Source organism: Eumetopias jubatus, unplaced genomic scaffold (genome assembly GCF_037043125.1).
Source record: "Eumetopias jubatus isolate StellerSeaLion01/CBP00866 unplaced genomic scaffold, mEumJub1_p1.0 scaffold_10, whole genome shotgun sequence".
NCBI classification, from domain to species: Eukaryota; Metazoa; Chordata; class Mammalia; order Carnivora; family Otariidae; genus Eumetopias; species Eumetopias jubatus.
In genome coordinates this window covers 99,209,140-99,228,947 of record NW_028274816.1, presented here as the reverse complement: position 1 = coordinate 99,228,947, position 19,808 = coordinate 99,209,140, and the positions used below count along the sequence as shown (strand labels likewise).

Sequence of the window (19,808 nt, the reverse complement as noted above, 5' to 3'; positions counted from 1 at the left end):
AATGAATAACTCAACACATTCTTTGCACAAGGAATGCTGTAATAATTCCCAAAATATAACAGCTTCTTCACTGTGGTCTTCTTGGTTTGCAATGACAGTCAGGAACCAGAGGCCTAGGCCCAGATGGGTGCAAGGAAGAAGCCTGAGAAAACCATCTATTTCTGGGGCTCTGGTCAGTTTTCTTTGTAAATGGGAAGGAAAGAAAATAACACAAAGTGGAGGCAAGAGGAAGAGGAAATGAAGATTCCCGAATGAGAAGAGGAGCTCTGAAATGACTCCACAGCAGCCCTTCCCCCATCTCATCCCAAGAAGCATCCTGTCATCCAGTAGGAGAGGGGCCGGCCTGCACAGTGCAACCTCCACGCTACCCTGCGGAGAGAAAGATTGGTTCTTGCTTTACCGTTTAGTAAGCTCCTTCTCCACATACATGGCCCAACTCTTTGTGAGTCTCTTAGGCAGAGCAGTGCTCAGAACTTCCTTCATTCCTAGGTTTCTGGTCTGTCCCCCTGTGGCCCCTCTGATTCTTCCTTTAAATTTCCCTTATCTCTGGTATTTGTCCGCTTCCCCCATTCAGTATGCTTCCACATTTTCAAATCGTATCTCCCTCTGAAGTGGGAGATCACCATTTTACGAGGCTGAGATTTACTAAGTAAATAAAAAGATAAATAATCAATCAATCAATCTCAGGCGCAACTATTGACTCTCGCTCCAGGAAGTGTCAGTCCTAATAGTCATCAGTGTCCCCTCTGCTTGGTATTTCTAGAGTAGGCAAGGCACGTGACTCCTCCATCCTCACAGACGCCTAGAGAGGACTAGAAAGGTCTAGTCCTTGCCTAGTGTGCCTTCCTCTCTCACTACATCCTGTAGATAACCGGTTTGAAATTCAGAAGAGTGAAGTAACCGTCCCAATGTCCACCACTGGTAAGCTGACAGCTTTGGGTTATCTGCTCAGCTGAGAAGCTATACACCGTTTACAGAAAATATTGCTGCCACGGATGCCTGGGTGGCTTAGTTGGTTAAATGTCTGCCTTCGGCTCAGGTCATGATCCCAGGGTCCTGGGATCGAGTCCCACACCGAGCCCCAAATCAGAGTCCCTGCTCGGCAGAGAGTCTTCTTCTCTCTCCTTCTCCCCCCCGCTTGTGTGCTCGCTCTCTCACTCTCAAATAAATAAATAAAATCTTAGAAATAAAAAAGAATTTTGCTGCCAATCAGGGAGAGGGATCCCTGTGGCAACTGTGATGGTATAGCTTACTTGCTCCCAGGCCTCCCAGGCCTCCAGCTGATTGAACTAAGCAGGGACACTGGGTCCAAGCTGAACCAATCAGATTCTTTATCCCGGGCACTTGGACTGGGACTGAGCCTGGGCAGTCTCTGTGGCCGCTTAGGACATTAGCCCATCAACTTGGGGCAGCCTTAGTCAGTCTTGTGGAATGTGGAGCAGAGAATGCTGCTCTATGAAGGAAGTAGTGAAACAAATGCACCAGGAAGCAGGAACTTGCCAGGAAAAGCTTGCTGACAGTTTCCAGCTCTGCTTGCGCTCTCTTCCTGAAGTCCAGCCGCACCTGTGTCCGCTCAGTGAGACACCTGGTCCCCTCAGGATACACCTCCCTCACCTAACTCAAGTTACTCTGTTACCGCATCTAAAAGAATTTTCTTTTTTTAAATTTTTTAAAAGATTTATTTATTTTTGAGAGAGAGAAAGAACGAATGAGGAGAGGAGCAGAGGGAGAGGGAGAGAGAATCCCAAGAAGACTCCCCACTGAGCGGGTAGCCTGATGCAGGGCTCAATCCCACGACCCTGAGATCATGACCTGAGCCAAAATCAGGAGTCAGACACTTAACTGACTGAGCCAGGCGCCCCCCAAAAGAGTTTTAATACATCAGATAAAGACCCAGATCCCAGGTCTTGTAAGTCAGAGTCCCAAGCCCTGCCACTCTTCCACATCTTTCTAGACTATGAAAGGGTCTAGTCCTTGCCTAGTGTGCCTTTCTCTGTCACTACATCCTTCCTGGGGCTCTGCCCACTAACTTAGTCCCACAGTGTCCTCCTTACCAGTTCTTCATCCCCCCTGCTCCGGACACAATCTTTTTTGCACAGCTGATGGTTGAGAGAAGATTGGGGCTCAGTAGGTCTGAAAGGGAGAGAGAGAGAGTACCTGTGAGAACACAGAGGACAATCCCAAAGACTGAGGCAGACACGGGCTGACCCTGCGCTGGCACGCACCACCCAGGGGCTGAGTACTTCCAGATTAAGCAAGAGGACCTCCCTTCCAGAGGACCATTTAGACATCCCTACAATGGCGGTCGGGGGTGTTGGGGGTGAGGGCAGGGGGGCAGGACGACTGTTTATCATCTTACTTCCTAACTAGGGTAGATGGTGGTTCAGCCCACATTTGAGGATTTCTAGGGAAAGGAAATGTCAAAACAGGAGCACAGAGACCCAGGTAATCTTGGCTGATGAGAAAGGCTCTTCGGGTGAAGAGTCCAGGGATATTAATCAGAGTATGAAGGAAGGGGAGAAGGTCCAAGTCATTGACCTATGGAGCCTCCTGGAGTGGCTTTGAGGTGGGGAGTTTGCACTTGGCCTTTAATCAGATCATTAGCCAAAGTTAGTGGTTAGATGGTTAGAGCTGAGCCTTCAGGGCCACCAGCCTGGCATTCAGCACTGGTTCTATGAGCCTCAGTTTGCTCATCTGTAACATGGGCATCAAAATAATTTCCATTGCATGAAAAGCTGGGTGAAATGGACTCCTGGGGCTGTCCCTCCGGGGATATTCCCAGGCTTTGAGAGGGAAGAGAAGTCCTGTGAGTAGAGCCTGGTCCTCCCTCTCACCTCTCCCACCCTGGGGCCCTGGCCAGACCTTGACAGTCCTCATGGCAGATGTTCTGTGAGTGACTTTGGTAATCATTGCACCAGGAGTGGCTGTTGATCTGGAAGTTTCCGTAGTCAAACCTGCCGTCTGCGTTTTCATTTACCTTTGATATGTTGAATTTGCTTTCCACAAAAGCCAGACACAGCCCTTTGAACAGGGAGCAGAGGGTTTTCAGGGGGTGCCGAGTTGAGGGAGGAGTGGGATGGAGGAGAGAGGGAGATCAGGAAGCAGAAGAAAGGAACAAGGCCTAAGAGGCTGGATGGGGCAAGTGGGCTAGAAACACCCATGTGCTTCTCCCCGCACCCTTCGTCCCACCCACCCGCCCCTCACTACAACCACTCATCACCTATCTGTCCATCCATGCTTCCTGCACTTAATGATCACCTACGGTGTGTCAGGAACTGTGCAAAGCCAAGTGCGGGACACTTAGCTGGGTCAAATGTAGATGTTGCCTTCAAGGGGCCTATAGTAGGAGAATGAAGATACCTACCTTAAAAAGCCACAAAACAAGATAAAAGGAGAAATAAGACAGCACAAGGCCGGTGTGCACAAATTCTGGGCAAAAGGGAGTTATTCCTACCATGGAGGAGGATGAAGCCTTTGCACTGTCTGCTCCCTCTGCCTGGAGCACTCTTCCCCAGACCCTGGGTGACCAGTGCCACTCAATGTCACCTCCTCGACTTCCCCTTCTAGGACAACATCACCTATCACGGCCCCGGCTTTCTTCTTCTGCATAACCTTTATCACTACTGGAAGTACTTCATATATAGTTGTGTGTTTGCGTCTTGTCTGCCTCTCCCCCTAGAATGTGAACACTATGGAGGAAGGGGCTTTGTTGATGTCTCCATCCCCAGCACCGAAAATAGTTCCCGGTACATGATAAATGCTCAGCGAATAATTGTGGACTGAATCTGGAATGTTGGGAAGGGCTTCTTGGGGAGGGCTCCTTTTTGAACTTGGCTTTGAAAAATGAATGACAGGGAGAAAGATGGCCACCTAGGGCATGACCAGAGGAGGAGGAGAAATGGGGGAGGGGGAGTGTGTGAAGCAGCACTCACAGTCATTGAGGGAGTAGCCCTCAAACCCATCCAAGTCCTCCTTGTGCAGCACCCTGGCCAAGTCACAGCGATTGATGAGGCTGGCCTGACTTATGGCAATGAGGCAGCTGACCAAGGACATGAGTAGTGTCCCCGTCATGTTCGGAGGGGAGAAGGTGCTATCGAGGGTCCGTGGTTCTGAGGCTCTCCCAGATGTCCCGCCGGTCTTTTCTGAGCGCCTGAGGAATCTGGAGAGAGAAGCCATATGTCCTCGCTCACACACAGCTGCCCACCTGACTATTTCTCTTTCCTCTTATTTATTATTGTATACTCGTTTATTACAGAAACCTTTAAATATTTACAAAATAAGAGAGAAGACTATCATGAATCTTCATGTACACATTGCCCGGTGTCAACATTGAAAAACCAAGGCTGATCCCCTTCCATCTATAGATCTTCACTCCTTTTAGCTACTCTCACTCTTGTAATGGGCACCTAGCTGTGGGCAGTATTTGGGTACGGTGTGGGGGGAGGGGATGGCAAAGGAGGTTAATGAGAACTGTACTTCACTGGTGTTTGTGTGTGTGGATTTTAGCATATGCTTGCAGAGGAAGGGCCAGGACACCGGATGGCGAACTCCCCCCAACCCCACACCCCCAGATACACGACACATGACTTTTTCCCAAGGGCATACCCTGCCTTGTGCAAGTCCTAGGAAGCTGTTTATGGGTTCTACGCTTTCATTTCCACGCAAAGGTGCATATCATAAAGCAAGTAAAAGTGACCTCACTGAAGAAATAACCTTCGCCTTCACGCTCTCTGTGCAGGGGGAGGAGTGAGGAGCAAGGGCTCTGGCTTCACATTGCCTACTTTCAGACAGGGCTGCTGTGTGACCTTGAACAATTTACTTGGGTCTCTCTGGGCCCTATTTGTAAAAGGAAGATACTCTAATACCTACTTAATAGGGCTGTCATGATGATTAAAGGAAATACGATCTTGATTTTGCATTTCCCCCAAACAGGAAGCAGGACTTCCGGGGGAAAGGTTAATTCCTACGCTGGAGTAGGAAAGGGCATGAGGTAAGTCTGGATTATCTTGTGCTGCAAAGTAAGGCAACACTCAAAATATGGATCGGAGCGTGTCAAGGGGACAAGAGAATCAGCTCCAAGGGGCACCCACTGGCCAAATCTGGAACATTATTTTTGGTAACAGCTTTGTTGAGATAAAATTCACAATACACAATTCACTATGCCATACCATCACTTCACTTAAAGTGTACAATTCAGTAGTTCTTTAGTGTGTTTGCGGAGCTTTACAACTATCACCACAGTCAATTGTAAAACATTTTCATCAGCCCAAGGAGAAACCCCATACCTGTTAGCAGTCACTCCCTGTGCCACTTCCCTCCTGCCGCAAATCTACTTTCTGTCTCTATAGACTATATTTGCCTCTTCTGGATATTTCACATAAATAGAGTCATAGACTATGAGGCCTTTGTGTCTGGCTTCTTTCACTTAACAATGTTTTCAAGATTTATTCATGATGTAGCATGTATCAGGATCTCATTATGGCTGAATAATATTCCATTGTGTGGATAGACCACAGTCTGTTTCTATACTTACCATTTTATAGACGTGTGGGTTGTTTCTACTTTGGGGCTATTATGAATGACGGTGCTATGAACATTCACGTGAAAGTTTTATGTGGACAAATGTTTTCATTTCTTTGGGCATGTACCGAGGAGTGGAATTGCTGAGTCATAGAGTAACTTAAGGTTGAAACTTTGGAGGAACTGGGGAGCCTGGGTGGCTCAGTCAGTTGAGCATCCGACTCTTGATTTTGGCTCAGGTCATGATCTCAGGGTCGTGGGATGGAGCCCAGGGCTGGGCTCCACGCTCAGCCGGGAGTCTGCTTGAGATCCTCTCTCCCTCCACCCCTCCACCCCTCCAGTAAATAAATAAATAAATAAATAAATAAATCTTAAACTTTGGAGGAACTGCCAGACATTTTGGCTGTGCCATCAGCAGTGTCTGCATATGAAGGTTCAATTTTTTTCACATTCTCACCAACACCTTCTGGTCAAAAATCTTCTAATCTTAATCCTAATCGGTGTGAAGTGGTATCATGTGGTGGTTTTGATTTCTATTTCCCTGGTGGCTAGTGATTTTGCAGGTGCTCATTGGCCATCTGTAGATCCTTGGGAAAATGTCTAGTATTCAGATCCTTTGCCCATTTTTTAGTTGTCTTTTTATTATCGAGTTGTAAAAGTTCTTTACCAGATACATGATTTGCAAATATCTTCTCACATTCTGTGGGCTACCTTTCACTTTCTTGATGGTGTTCTTTGAAACAAAAGAATTACGTTTTGATGAAGACTGATTTATCTATTTTTTCTTTTGTTGCTTGTGCTTTTGGTGTCATATCTCCAGAACTAATGCACAATGGTTGCTAAGGTAGTCTGGGACAATCTGACCATCAAAATAAAGATAGTGATAGATTATAATCTATTGAATGAGATAGGAATCCATGAATCCTTAGGAGTAATAAATAGACATATAAGGGGGATGGGGGGACTCTTCCTGACAATAAAAGGGTGAGTGATAAATGTGGAGGTAGTCATGAAGTTGGAAAATCGTCATTCTGCTACCATCAAACATTGGTTTGAGCAAGAATCATCAATGGATGCTAAATCTGAGGTGGTGGGAAGCTTGATGAAGAACTGGATCTACGCATGCTCTTAGAGTGTCTCCCCACGGATCCTATATTAGTTGCATGGGAAAAACAGCAACTATGCAGCAAAGAAACCGGACAGGTTTTGGAACCTGCAATCAAAATTAACACCACCAGTGAGAGACAGAGAAAGAATATATGCTTCTAGATGTGATACCCTAAGAAGGACACATACCGCTTGTATAGTATTCTGGCCAGAGATGCATAACTTTTATCTAATCCCAGGGAAATGTTGGACAAAGCCAAACTGAGGGAAAATCTATAAAATAACTGGTCTCTATTCTTCAAAACTGTCAATGCAATGAAAGCAAAGAATGGGGCTATTTCTGTCAGTTAGTGTGTGTGTGTATCTTTCCCCTTAAACTAAGTGTATGTTCCCAAGGGCAAAAGGCCTGGGTTCCTCCATCCACGGGCTTCAGAGTCAGGCGACTTCTGCTTGGACAAGATGGCAACCCTGATGGCCTTGTTACCTCACAGATATCTTCTAAGACTCACTCCATACCAGCCTGAGCTTGTGAACATTCTTTTGCTTCTCTCTCTTACCCTAGAGTTGCCAGATTTAGCAAATAAAATTACAGGATGCCCGATTGCATTAGAATTTCGGACAAACCACCAATAATTGTTTAGTATAAGTATGTCTCATGCAACCCTACTCTACCCTGACTCCACAGGTTCCTTCAGAGACAGGTGTCACTGAGCCTTGGGAAGCAGGGAGTTCTATCTCTGCCCATGAAGTCCCCTCTTGGGGTTTCCATGGGGGAATAAAGTCCTTCCGGCTGGTGCATTCCCACCTCCCCTTCCAAAGCTTACCTCTCTCCTAGCCTTCTCTGACCCCAGGTCCCAGAAAGGCCAGGGCCTTCCACTTGAGCTATACTCTAACCCTGCCCAGTTCACAGCTCCCCATGTTCTAAAGAAGGTGGGAGTGCTGGACCAGCCTGCCTTCTGGAATCCCGGTTCTGGGACGTCATCATTCTCCTGGAAATACTCTGGTCTTAACCATGCAAACTGAGGCCCATTCAAGCTTCCTGCAGAAAGTACAGATGGGTCTGGAAGGACCGGTGATAACTGTGATGAAGATCCCTGGGTGGGGCAGGGCAGATTGCTCTGGTCCTGCTGGCTGCCCACCTCCCTTCCCTTCAGTGAACGGTACTGCTTTTGTGGGGAGCCCCTTCCCCCGTTGGGTAGTAGTGGAGACTGCTGGTCACAGGGCCCTGTCTTCCAGGGGACAGGGTGTGCCTAGGCCCCCACCACTACATTTTGAATTGAAACTAAGGGGAGGAGCTCAGCTTCCCACGGGAAGCCTTCAAGGGTGAGGCCAGAAGCAGACAGTGTGGAATCATGTGCATACAGCCCATCTGAGAGTATAAACCTCCCCGAAGAGGGAGCAGAGTCCAGACAAGATTCCAATCCTAGAGTCCACCCTTTCTGAGACCTAAACACACTCTTGCCCTTCCTGCGATCCTACGATTCGTTAAACGTCCCTTCCTGCAGAGGTGAGTTTCTGTCACTTGCAGCCAAGAGGAACCTGCCTGGTAGAGAGCGGAGCCTTAACCCTCTGGGAAGTGGTGACCAAACAATCTGTCATCTCCCCATTAAGGTGGCCCATCTTAGTGTCATTCGTCACCAACAAAGTCTGAGAGATACTCCCACCAACTGTAGCAGAAAGGAGGCAAAGGAAAGTTCTGTGACTGGTGGCCACTCTACCCTCTGAAATAGGAGGGCAGGGGCTGACAATAAGAAGGTAGGAAGAGCTTTTAGGTGGACAGTGCTGCCCTGTACTTCTGCCTCCAGACTCCCCTTCCCAGCAGGGCAGCAGGACATTGCGGCTTGGGCTAACAATATGGGAAGGAGGGGCGCCTGGGTGGCTCAGTTAAGCATCTGCCTGGTTAAGCATCTGCCTTCGGCTCAGGCTTAGGTCATGATCCCTGCTTCCTGGGATTCAGCCCAGCATGGGGATCCCTGCTCAGCGGGGACCCCGCTTCTCCCTCTCCCTCTGCCCACCCTCCCCCCCATGCCCGCGCTGTCCCTCTCAAATAAAAACAAAAAACATTGTTCAAGTGAGTGATAAACATATACCTAATTCATCAATGATGATGACTAGTCTATGAAATTTATTTTTCTTCTTTTCCTTTCAGCAAAATCACTAATTACATTACGATTACAAAGATTTTAAAAAAATATTTAAGGACTAAAAACACAACTGTATTCAAAGAACAAAAACGTAAATATATTTTCATCAAAAATAGAAATTTGCGTAAAAATGTTTTATTAGTTTTTTCCAACGTTTTCCCCAAAACTTAGGCTTTTTACATATTGGAAAGTATCTAATAATTCAAAAGGCAAAGTACAGATGAGAATTAATAAATATCAAATTTTTATATCAAATAGACACAACTTCAAATATATAATTCTACTCTTTAAAAGCTGAATTAAATTCTATTTTATTTTTTAAATTTTTAAAAAATTTATTTATCACAGAGAGAGAGAGAGCACAAGCAGGGAGAGTGATAGGCAGAGGGAGAAGCAGGCTCCCTGCTGAGCAAGGAGCCCGAAGTGGGGCTTGATCCCAGGACCCCAAGATCATGACCTGAGCTGAAGGCAGCCGCTTAACTGACTGAGCCACCCAGGTGTCCCTGAATTAAATTTTCTTAAGTAACTTAATTTTTACAATTTACCTTAAATTTTATTTAAATTATACACTTCACTTAAATTTTTATTTAAAAATAAGTAAATTTGGGGGCACCTAGGTAGCTCAGTCGGTTGAGTGTCCAGCTCTTGGTTTTGGCTCAGGTCAGGATCTCTGGGTCCTGGGACTGAGCCCTGCTTCAGCTCTGCTCAGTAGGGAATCTGCTTGAGGATGTCTCTCCCTCTCCCTCTGCCCCCTGCTCGCTTGCACACTCTCCCTCCCTCTCTCGCTCTCTTTCTCAAATAAATCAATCTTTTTAAAAAGTAACTTTTAGTTAATTAATTAATTATTAGTAATCTCTAACCCCAATGTAGTGTTCAAACTCATGACTCCGAGATCAAGAGTCAAATGCTCTAACCGACTGAAGCCAGCCAGGTGCCCCCCCCAAATAAGTAACTTTTTATTTTCTTTCTTTCTTTCTTTAAAAAGATTCTATTTATTTGAGAGAGAGAGCACAAGCAGGGGGAGAGGCAGGGAGAGGGAGAGGCAGAAGCAGGCGAGCCCGATGCGTGATTCGATCCCAGGACCCTGGGATCATGATCTGAGCCGAAGGCAGACACTCAGCCAACTGAGCCTCCACGCATCCCAATAAGTAACTTTTTAAATGAAAATGTTAAAATTCATAATTCTAGCATTCAATGTCCATCTCGCTGCCAATGTAAAGAATTAGTATTGTTATGTTTAAAGTCTAGATATATATACAAACTTGAGTAATGTGGGCGCCTGGGTGGCTCAGATGGGTAAGCGTCTGCCTTCGGCTCAGGTCATGATCCCAGGGTCCTGGGATCGAGTCCCGCATCAGGCTCCCTGCTCCTTGGGAGCCTGCTTCTCCCTCTGCCTCTCTCTCTCTCTCTCTCTGTCTCTCATGAATAAATAAATAAAAAGTTTTTTTTTAAACTTGACTAATGTGTAATGTGATTTATGTGATAGTGCAAACATTTCCTCAGCTTCCATTTACAACGGAGGCAAATACTGTACAAATTCATGTGTACCCCCAGAACCACGAATAGGCACATGAAGCAAGAAGAAATTGTACACTCGGTACTACTAGAAAGGGACATTTTTTGTGTTCAAATCTATTGCATTCAGGCCGAGAGGAAAGATGTGACAAGTTCATTAATTCGTCTTTTTCTCTTACCTAAGTACATCTCTGCTGAGAGTCTCTCTGCAATCCGAGATAGTACCTAGCGGGGGTCCTGTTAAGCTTTCATTAAACCTTTCCATGCAGATGCATTCCCCCCCCGCCCCCCCATCTATCTAGAGTAAGATGTGAAGTATCTCTCTGGGGCCTGAACATTGTTAGTCAAGAGCATGCATGTTTAGGGTTAGACCTAGCTGTGCCAAATGCTGATCATTTAAAAGGAAACATGCCTTCCTGATGGTCAGCCCTGTGAGAAATAAATCTTTTCACTGAGCTGAAATCTGCCTGTGTCCCCCCTCTCCGCCCACTCTCAGCCCCCATGCATCAGGCCACTCAGCATTGTACCCTCGGAGTGGCCGACCGCTGGGTTTTAGAGCAAAGTGGGGTCGTGTTGTAACTGTATGTACAGGTGAAGTATCTGACTACATGTTCTATGTTCCAGTGTGATCATGCCTGAACATTTACACAGAACTTACCCATTATTTTATTACTTTCCTTCAGTTTCTCTTCTATTTAGGGCATTATTAATGATGTTTAAATTTACCACCTTTCTGAATGGAGAAACACATTGTGGTACGTTCGTATAATGCAATACTACCCGGCAACCAAAAGGAATGACCTATCGGTACACACAACAACATGGGTAAATTTCCAAAATAATGCTGAAAGAAGCCAGACCAAAAAGAAAGAGGCATATACTGCATGGTTCCATTTATGAGAAACTCCAGAAAATGTAAACTAATCTAGAATGACAGAAAGCAGATCAGTAGTTGCTTGGGGATGGGGCAGCAGGAAGGCGCAGAGGGAGGAATTACTGTGGGGCACAAGGAAACTTTTGGGAGTGAGGAGATGTTCACTATCTTGATTACAATGTTGGATTCAGGGGCATATACATACGTCAAAAATGATCAAATCGTACACTACAAATATGTCGTTTAGTATATGTCAATACCTTTGTCAGGTATATTACGGTTACACACAATATAATACTATGAAAAGGGAGTTGTGGGTCTGTCATGGTTGAGAACCCCGCGACAGGCCAATGCCCAAGTGGGGAAAAAAAAACTCTTGTCATGGTCTTCAGGCCAATCCGCTGTGCAATCTACCCAGTGGCCACTAGAGGGCAGGAGCGGCCCATATACCGGAAGTGTGGGCTGCTGGGCACCAGCATTTTTAATTTTAACGCTGGGAGGTTAAGTAACTCATGCAAGGTCACAGAACTAGTGGGAGGTAGAGCAAGGATTTGAACCCACGTTTGACACCAACATGGTGGGTTTAGTTGTTACTCTGTACTGCTCATTTTAACAGCATTGTCTTTCTTTCTCTTTGGGGCTGGGGTATTATTCAGGTTATGTGTTCGACTGGTTGGTGTTGCTAGCAGGTGGTGGGTATTTCAGCTGAACCTTCTGAAGATAAAGCTCCTGGTGTTTCAAGAGAATTTTAAGCATCGCTGACGGTCCAGGAAGGAAGTCTTCCCTCTTTTTTTGCTGAGCATTTACACTGCGTGAGGCTCCGTGTTAGGACTGATACTCTCATAGCGATGGTGCTTGAAGGGCAAGTGGGCAGAGGCCAGCACCAAGGAATCGAGGGGTAAGTGACCTCTAGCCATGCAGTGCATGGTCCATTTGTGCCCACAGGCCTGTGTCAGGAGGCAGCAGTACCCCACCTCCACTGGAGTCCTCAGCAGATAAGCAGACCGAAGAGAACTCACCAGAATGCCCAGTTAATCAGAACAAGGTCAAAGCAGCCAGTGAGCAGATAACTCATGCCCATGGTTCATGGGTAAGTGAAGTCCTCCAGAGGCTTCTCTCCTGGAGAAAACATCCCACCTGGGATCACGCAGCTTGATCCTCCAAGGGAGGTGGCCTCTTCTTTTCTAGGTTCTGCAGGGGCCAACAGCTCTGGGGTTCTGCCCATCCTGCTGAGTTTATGCTCCTACGGCCACATGGTGGGGTGGATGCGGGTACCAGGGAAAGGCTCCCGGGGCTGCCCATGTGAAGACAAAGCAAAAGGAGGCCAAAGCTAAACATTGGGCCCATCGGCTTCATTTCATAGATGGGGAAACTGAGGCCTGGGGAAGTGAAGGGACTCGAGTGAGCTAATGGCCGAGCTGGGGGTAAGACTCCCAGCAGTCTCTTCTCCCCACTCCCAGCCGTATTTCATAATAGGTCCCTGCTGCTGGGTGCTTCTCTGTACTTTGTCAACTGTTATTCACATATTATCTCTCTGTGTGTTTCTTAAAACAATAATCCTTGGGGCGCCTGGGTGGCTCAGTCGTTGGGCGTCTTGCCTTCGGCTCGGGTCACGATCCCGGGGTCCTGGGATCGAGCCCCACATCGGGCTCCCTGCTCGGCGGGGAGCCTGCTTCTCCATCTCCCACACCCCCTGCTTGTGTTCCCTCTCTTGCTGTCTCTCTCTGTCAAATAAATAAAATCTTAATAAATAAATAAATAAATAAAAATAAAAAAACCAAGAGGTATACTTTTTAAGCGGATTATCTTTTTTCATACTTGGTACAAGATACAATGTTCATTGTAAAACACATAGAACATACGGATAACCAAAAAGAAAAAAAATTAAAATGTCGCATAGCCACATCATCCTGAGACAAGCGCTGTTGATGTTTCGGCTTCTCTTGTTCCTCTAGGCGAGGCCGGGAAGTGAGTGCGTGGAGAGATGACCAAAAAAATGACCAAAAAGCGGCCATAGGGTAGACTGTTAGATTATGCGCTTTTTCCCCTCAACAATACAGAGTGGTCACATTTCTATGTCAGTGAATATTCCTCTGCAACAGCGGCTCCGCGTTAGAACCCCCTGGAAAAGTTTAACAAATACTGATGTCTGCACTCCGCCCAGACATCAGGGATGGGGCTGGACTAGGGAGGGGACTTTTAGACTCCCTGGGGGTTCCAGTGTGCGGCCAAGTTTGAGAGTCACTGTGCCACAGCATCATTTTTCAACAAGGGCCTGGCATTCTCTTTGCTGCAGGAATGCACTCTCGTAGTTTGACCAACCCCTTTTCTCGGACATTTAGGTTGCTTCCAATTTTTCATCATTAAGAACCAGGAGTTCGCAAGTGTTTCCTGTCAAGGGCCAGATAACGCATGTTCTAGTTTTCGTGGCACCTGAGGTCTCTGTTGCAATGATTTAATTCTTCCGTTGTAGTGCAAAAGCAGCCAGGATGCATGAAAGAATTTATTTTTTGTTTGTTTGTTGTACTAAAACTTTATTACAAAAACAGGGGGTGGCCAAATGTAGCCCGTGGGCCATAGACGGCCGACCGCGCTGTTAGCACGCGCACACAGGTACTTGTATCCGATTTCCATCCTTTTGGGGAGATGTCTGTGAGTGGAGTGACTCATCATTACCGTTTACCTGGTCAGTTGCAGTCCTCCAAACTGGCCTCCACATGGTTGTGAGGTGATCATTTTCTTTTCTTTTTCAAAAGCATTATTTTCCTTCGTATACATGAACGTGCTTCGTATAAAAGGTATACATGTTCACGGTCAAATTTTGAAAACTACAGAAGACGTTGAGTGTGAGTGTGTGTGTGTGATACAGGGGAGTGTAATTGACGTGTATGGCTGATAAAGTCTCTGGGGTCCTGGTGCCCGCCCCCTCTTTAGCCTTCTCTCCTGACGGCCCTCTATACTACCACCCCACCCCTGGGTCCCCGCCAGCGCAGCCCGGCGCTCCTGTGGGCTTCTGAGACATAGCAGATGCTCTTTCTCTGCGGATTGCCTTTCCTGGCCTGAATTCTCCTATTTACCTTTTCTGACTCAGCTCTCCCTTTCACTGCTCCCCCAGCATGTCACACATACCGGAAAGTGGTCAGGATCACTGTGCCCGAGACAGTGGGAAAGAGAAGCTGATCCATGCGGGGGATGCTGTTGGGTTCTCCTGTTTGACTCTAAAGCAGCACTGATCCCACCTCCCCCCAGTCTGCCTCTGAAATACACTCCACAGCATCTGAGCTAAGCAGAGAATCCCAGAATCCCCCCCAAGCCTTGTCGTTAGGGGTTGGCATCTCGCTATGTTCCCCTGTTGTGACAACTGGGCAGTGAGGCTGGTGCACAAATGGACAAGCCAGAAGGATCTTTCTCTTCCTTTTTCCTTCCTCTGGGCTTGTTCTTTCAACTTGGGAAGCCAGATGCTTTGGAGTTTAATTACATGCTGCAGTTGGAAACCCAGAATGTCAGAGCTGGAAAGGAAGAACCTTATAAATAATAGCTGCCAGCATTTACTGAACATCTACTCTGTGCCAGGCCCGTTTCCAGGCATTACCCCATTCAGCCTTCATGACAGTTCAGGGGGCAGGCGCTATGGTCACCCCTGTTTTACAGGGAAGGAAATGAGAGTTCAGGGAGCTCACGGGGCATTTCCCAAGCCGTGCTGAGTGGTACATGCTGCAAAAAATATTATTTTGTGTTAGTTAAACCAAACATCCTGCATCCCCCCCCCCCAGGAAATTGACAATGCACACCAATGTATTAAAGGCCCCGAGAAGTGCTGTATTGATCAGACCTCTTTAGGTCAGTGTCACCTCTGTTGAGCAGTTTGCAGAATGCAGGTATTAACGTGCTCCTTATTTTATGGATGGGATCATGGAGGCCCAGGCAGGGCTTTAGGTGCAGACCAGGCACAGATCTTGGGCCCCAGGCTCTCTGAACCCCACAGGAAATGTAAAGCAAAGGTAGACTATGGCCCATCTGGCCCACCACCTGTTTTTGTAAATGTAGATTTATTGAAGATTATCTGATCCAGGTCCCTTGATTTATAGATGAGCCAGTCAAGGCCTAGGGAGGATGGCTGACTTGCTCACGGTCACAGTAGCCAATTAGGGGCAGAGGCAGAAACAGATCCTAGATCTCCAAAATCCAGGTACTCTCTAAAACACAAATCAGACCGGTGGTGGGAGGTGAGGTGGCGGGTGGCGAGAGGCGGGCCGTGAAGCTCCACGATCCCTGTGATACCTGTCTCGGTTACCTGTTCCGAGGTGCGTACACAGGAACTGGCCCTTTCTACTCCTGCGCAGACACCTCTGAGGTGTCTCTCCCACTGCTGTGGGTAAAGCTCCCATGGCCTGAGCTGCCTGGGGGCCCTCCACTGCCCTCCACTTGGTGTGCGGGACAAACGCTGAACCGGGCAACTGTGTTTATTTTAATTCTGTGAGCGATGCAGTAAATCATTATTAACTTCCCCTCTGCCAGTGTGAAACATGAGATCATTTGGATAGGAACCTGGCAGAAGGCAACCTTTGCCCGCTCCAGGGAGAGTTTGCCAAACAAATGAATAGTGTAATCAGGATCCTAGGGGGTTGTTTGAGACCACTCCAGAAAATGAATTATGTGCAAAGGTTCTTAGACTTCCCCCTGAAGTATGTTATACAATGGCCATCCATTTACATTTTTCATCTGTGTGTGTGTGTGTGTGTATGTGTGTGTAGTTTGAAGATGCAAAATAAAATCATTCTTATCTCATCATTAAAATGGCTCATGCAGGGGAAACCTGGGTGGCTCAGTAGGTTGAGCATCTTTCTGCCTTCGGCTCAGGCCATGACCTCGGGGGCCCTGGGATCGAGCCTCACGTCAGGCTCCCTGCTCAGTGGGGAGTCTGTTTCTCCCTCTCCTCCCCTCCCCCCACCCGCTCATACTCTCTCTCTCAAATAAATAAATAAAATCCTTAAAAAAATGGCTTATGCACACGACACGTTTTAACATTGTTTGAAATGTGAAAATTTTAAAATATCTGCAGATTTAAACGTTTTAGTTCAGAAAGGTCCATCTAGTAAGTGATACTAATTAAGGAGGTTTTATAAACCCCTGAATCCAGGCGAGGGAGGCACCTGACTGACGCTGGGCAGCCATGACATGCCAGAAAGCCAAAGGTTCCTCTAGAAACAGCTGCAGGGGACAGCAGGGCATAAACGGTGGCCTCAGGGTAGAGGCTCTTCCTGGAACAGCCAGACTGCCCAGATGGCCTTTCCAGAGCTGGAAGATGCCGACTTGTCACTGAGGTGGAGGGTAAAAATAGTTCTGTGTGGGTGGCAGCTGGGCCCAGAGGCCCTGGCTTCCTTGTCTCTGGAGCAGAGAAGGCAGCCCAGGTGACAGACAACTTCTTAGGCTCCCGAGGTCTCCCACAAGCTCTGGGGGATGGGGGGGGGTCTTTCCCTAGCAATGAAGCCCCCCCAGACCCGTCCACACACCAAGTGTTGGAAAAAGCCGGGGTCAGGTTTTAAGGTAGCAAAGGGTTGCATTCTGGCTGTGTCAGTCACCAACCAGCTCTGTGTCCTCCGGCAGAATCTCTCTCCTTCCTGAGCCTCCATTTTCTCATCCGTCAAATGGGGCTAATGGTTTCTCTCCCTAAGGTGGCTGTGAAACTTAAATAACAAAGAGAGCCAACACATTTTACACTGCAGCCTCACTCTTCTGCCCCTCTCCCTCCCACCAGTTGCTCACCATCCATCCGGCGCATTTTTCAAGAGTGGCTCTGAGGCAAGCCAGCTGTATGTCAGCCCCGTGGAAAGGTCTACATGGACAGGAACTGAGGTCTCGAGACAAGTGCCATGTCAGGGAGCTTTCTCAGAAGCCAATCCTCTACCCCCAGGCAAGCTCTCAGGCGACCGTGGCGCCAGCCACCACCCTGGCTGCAACCTCATGAGACACTGACTGGAAGTTCCCAGCTAAGCTGCGTCCAGCTTCCGGGCCCCCCGAAAGCTGTGTGAAGTCGTAAATGTTTGCTACAATTGGGGATAAGCTGTGATGCAGCAGTAATAACTAAGATGCTTCCCTTTCGGGGCTGTCATAAGAATTAAGAGATGGGGTGCCTGGGTAGCTCAGTCGGGTCAACGGCTGCCTTTGGCTCAGGTCATGATCTCAGGGTCCTGGGATCAAGTCCTGCATCGGGCTCCCTGCTCAGCGGGGAGTCGGCTTCTCCCTCCCCCACTCCCCCTGCTTGTGTTCCCTCTCTCGCTGTGCTCTCTCTGTCAAATAAATAAATAAGATCTTAAAAAAATAAAGAATTAAGAGTTAATGCACATCAAATAGCCACCAGACGTACTGGGACCGGTGGCTCCAGAAAGGGCAGAAAGGAGAAGCAGAAGGAAGGAGCATGAGATAAGGAGCCTCGGTCCAGGTCCGAGCCAGGAAGGCCCCTCTTCCAGAGCTCTGGCGAGCAGTCTGACAGACTCAATATACCCACAGACAATGGCTGCGCCACCTGTAAAAATAGAATTCTGACCCGCTCCCTGCAGCAACAGCTAAGGAGGCGAACCCCTCTCGGAGCAGCCACGAGGCCACCCCTGTAGCACTTGGCCCAAACACAGCCCAGACTGGACCGCTAGCTGACAGCCTCCCTAATTTTGCCCCCACGTCCAATGTAGGACAAACTGGGAAAAGTCCAATAGGCTCCCCTAACCAATCACATAGGGTACCCCCCTTCTAGTTAGCACACCTAAAGCTTCCCCATGCCGAGAGAGCCTCTGATCAGAACCTGAAGCCTTCCCTTTGTCCCACTCTAAAGCTTTCCTTTTCTTCTGCAGGCCTTCAATTCTCTGCTGAACTCAAGTGATTGGTAGCTGACCCCTTGGGGTAGTGGGCTCGGAACGCAGCCTTTGCGTCTTCTCATTTGGGTGGTCTTTGTTTATTTCCACAAGCCCATGTTCTCTCTCTGCTTTCCCGGCCCCAGGTCAAAGACAACATCTTCCTCTTCCCCCAGGTAGCTACAGAAACCAGCTCAGGGATGATGGAAGGGGGAGGGTAGGAACACTTAAGAACATAGCTTTGGAACAAGACAGATCTGGGCTCAAATTCTGGTTCTGATACTTAACTAGCTGTGTGATCTTCAGTAAGCCAATTAACCACTCTGAGTTTCTTCATCTCAAGAAGACAATCCAGTGGAACCCAAGGGCTGGTGTAAGAATTCAGGGGGGTACAGGGGCGCCTGGGTGGCTCAGTCAGTTAAGCAGCTGCCTTCGGCTCGGGTCATGATCCTGGGGTCCTGGGATCGAGCCCCACGTCCAGCTCCCTGCTCAGCGGAGAGCCTGCTTCTCCCTCTCCCTCGGCCTGCCACTCTGCCTATTTGTGCGCTCTCTCTATCTCTCTGTCAAATAAATAAATAAAATCTTAAAAAAAAAAAGAATTCAGTGAGGTACTAATATATTTAACGCCCCGAGCATACAGTAGGTGTTTAATAAAGGAAAGGCCAGCCATCAGTCCCCTCACAGCCTCTTGCTGGTGTAGGCAGGCCTCTCTGGTCCCTAGCATTCCTCCTCCCACCCCTGCTTTCTGCACAGCAGGCAGCTTGACCTCCGCGCCCACGGCATCGAGTCAAGAGCACAGACTCCATGTCCAGGGCATATCCAAGCTCAGGGGCTGGTCTCGGGAGAACCTTGGGCAAAGGACAGAGCCAAGCATTTCTCTAAAGAAATCCACTGGTCAAAAGCAGAGGGCAACATATCTGGCCAGAAACCTGTTGTCTCTCTGTTCTATCCCGGCTCTCAGGGGTGGTCAGGGCCGGGAGACCCTTGTGCCAGGCGGTTCTTCCAGGACCCAGGAGGGTGAGCCAGGTCTTCTTCCCCCAATCTCTCCTGTGTCTGTGTGTGTGTGTCAGTTTCCTTGTCTCTAAAATGAAAAACGTAAGAGCTTCCCAGGAGGCGCACACACGTGAATTAGTTCTAATGGTGGGGCCGTGGCTTTGAGATGCTTCACCCTGGGGCGTCGTGAGTCCCCTCACTCCCACTCGCCAAGCCTTTCCATCCCCCGGTCTTTCCCTCTGCCACCAAGAGCAGCATCCAAGCCTCCTGCAGCATCTTCTGCCTGGACTATGGAAAAGACTGCTAAACGCTTTCCCTTCTTCTCCACAGCTCAAACAATGCAAATTACATCAGGGTGAGAAACCATCCCACATCCCATAAAGTCAGGCAGATTTCTAAAATAATGACAATAACCAGGATCGGGGGCAATGCCCCCCTTCCCCACAGGGCTGGAGTGTAAACTGGTATATTTCTAATTCATTTTTAGAAGATTTATTTATATATATTTTAGGAGAGAGAACACGCAGGTGCATGAGGTGGGGGGTGGGAGGGGCAGAGGGAGAGGGAGAGAAATCCTTAAGCCGACTCCCCCACCTCGAGAGGGGAGCCCAAGGCAGCGCTGGATCCCAGGACCCCTGAGATCATGACCTGAGCCAAAATCAAGAGTTTCATGCTCAACCGACTGAGCCACGCAGGTGTCCCCTACACTGGTATATTTCTGCAGAACAATTTGATAGGATGTAACCTTCTGATTCTGCAGGTCCATTTTTCAAAATATAAAGGAAACAATTAGACTATGGAAAAGTC

The 19,808-nt window shown here is 48.0% G+C and overlaps 1 protein-coding gene across 1 annotated transcript; it reads right to left on the bottom strand.

The window, feature by feature from the left end:
* Positions 1-299: 299 nt before the first annotated feature.
* LOC114203873 (lysozyme-like protein 6) lies at positions 300-4,071 on the bottom strand. Its single transcript, XM_028097156.2, has 4 exons — positions 3,933-4,071; positions 2,863-3,021; positions 2,055-2,133; positions 300-369 (listed from the first exon to the last, which is right to left on the bottom strand). The coding sequence occupies exons 1-4, from the start codon at positions 4,069-4,071 to the stop codon at positions 300-302; spliced, it is 447 nt and encodes a 148-aa protein (XP_027952957.2).
* Positions 4,072-19,808: the final 15,737 nt, after the last annotated feature.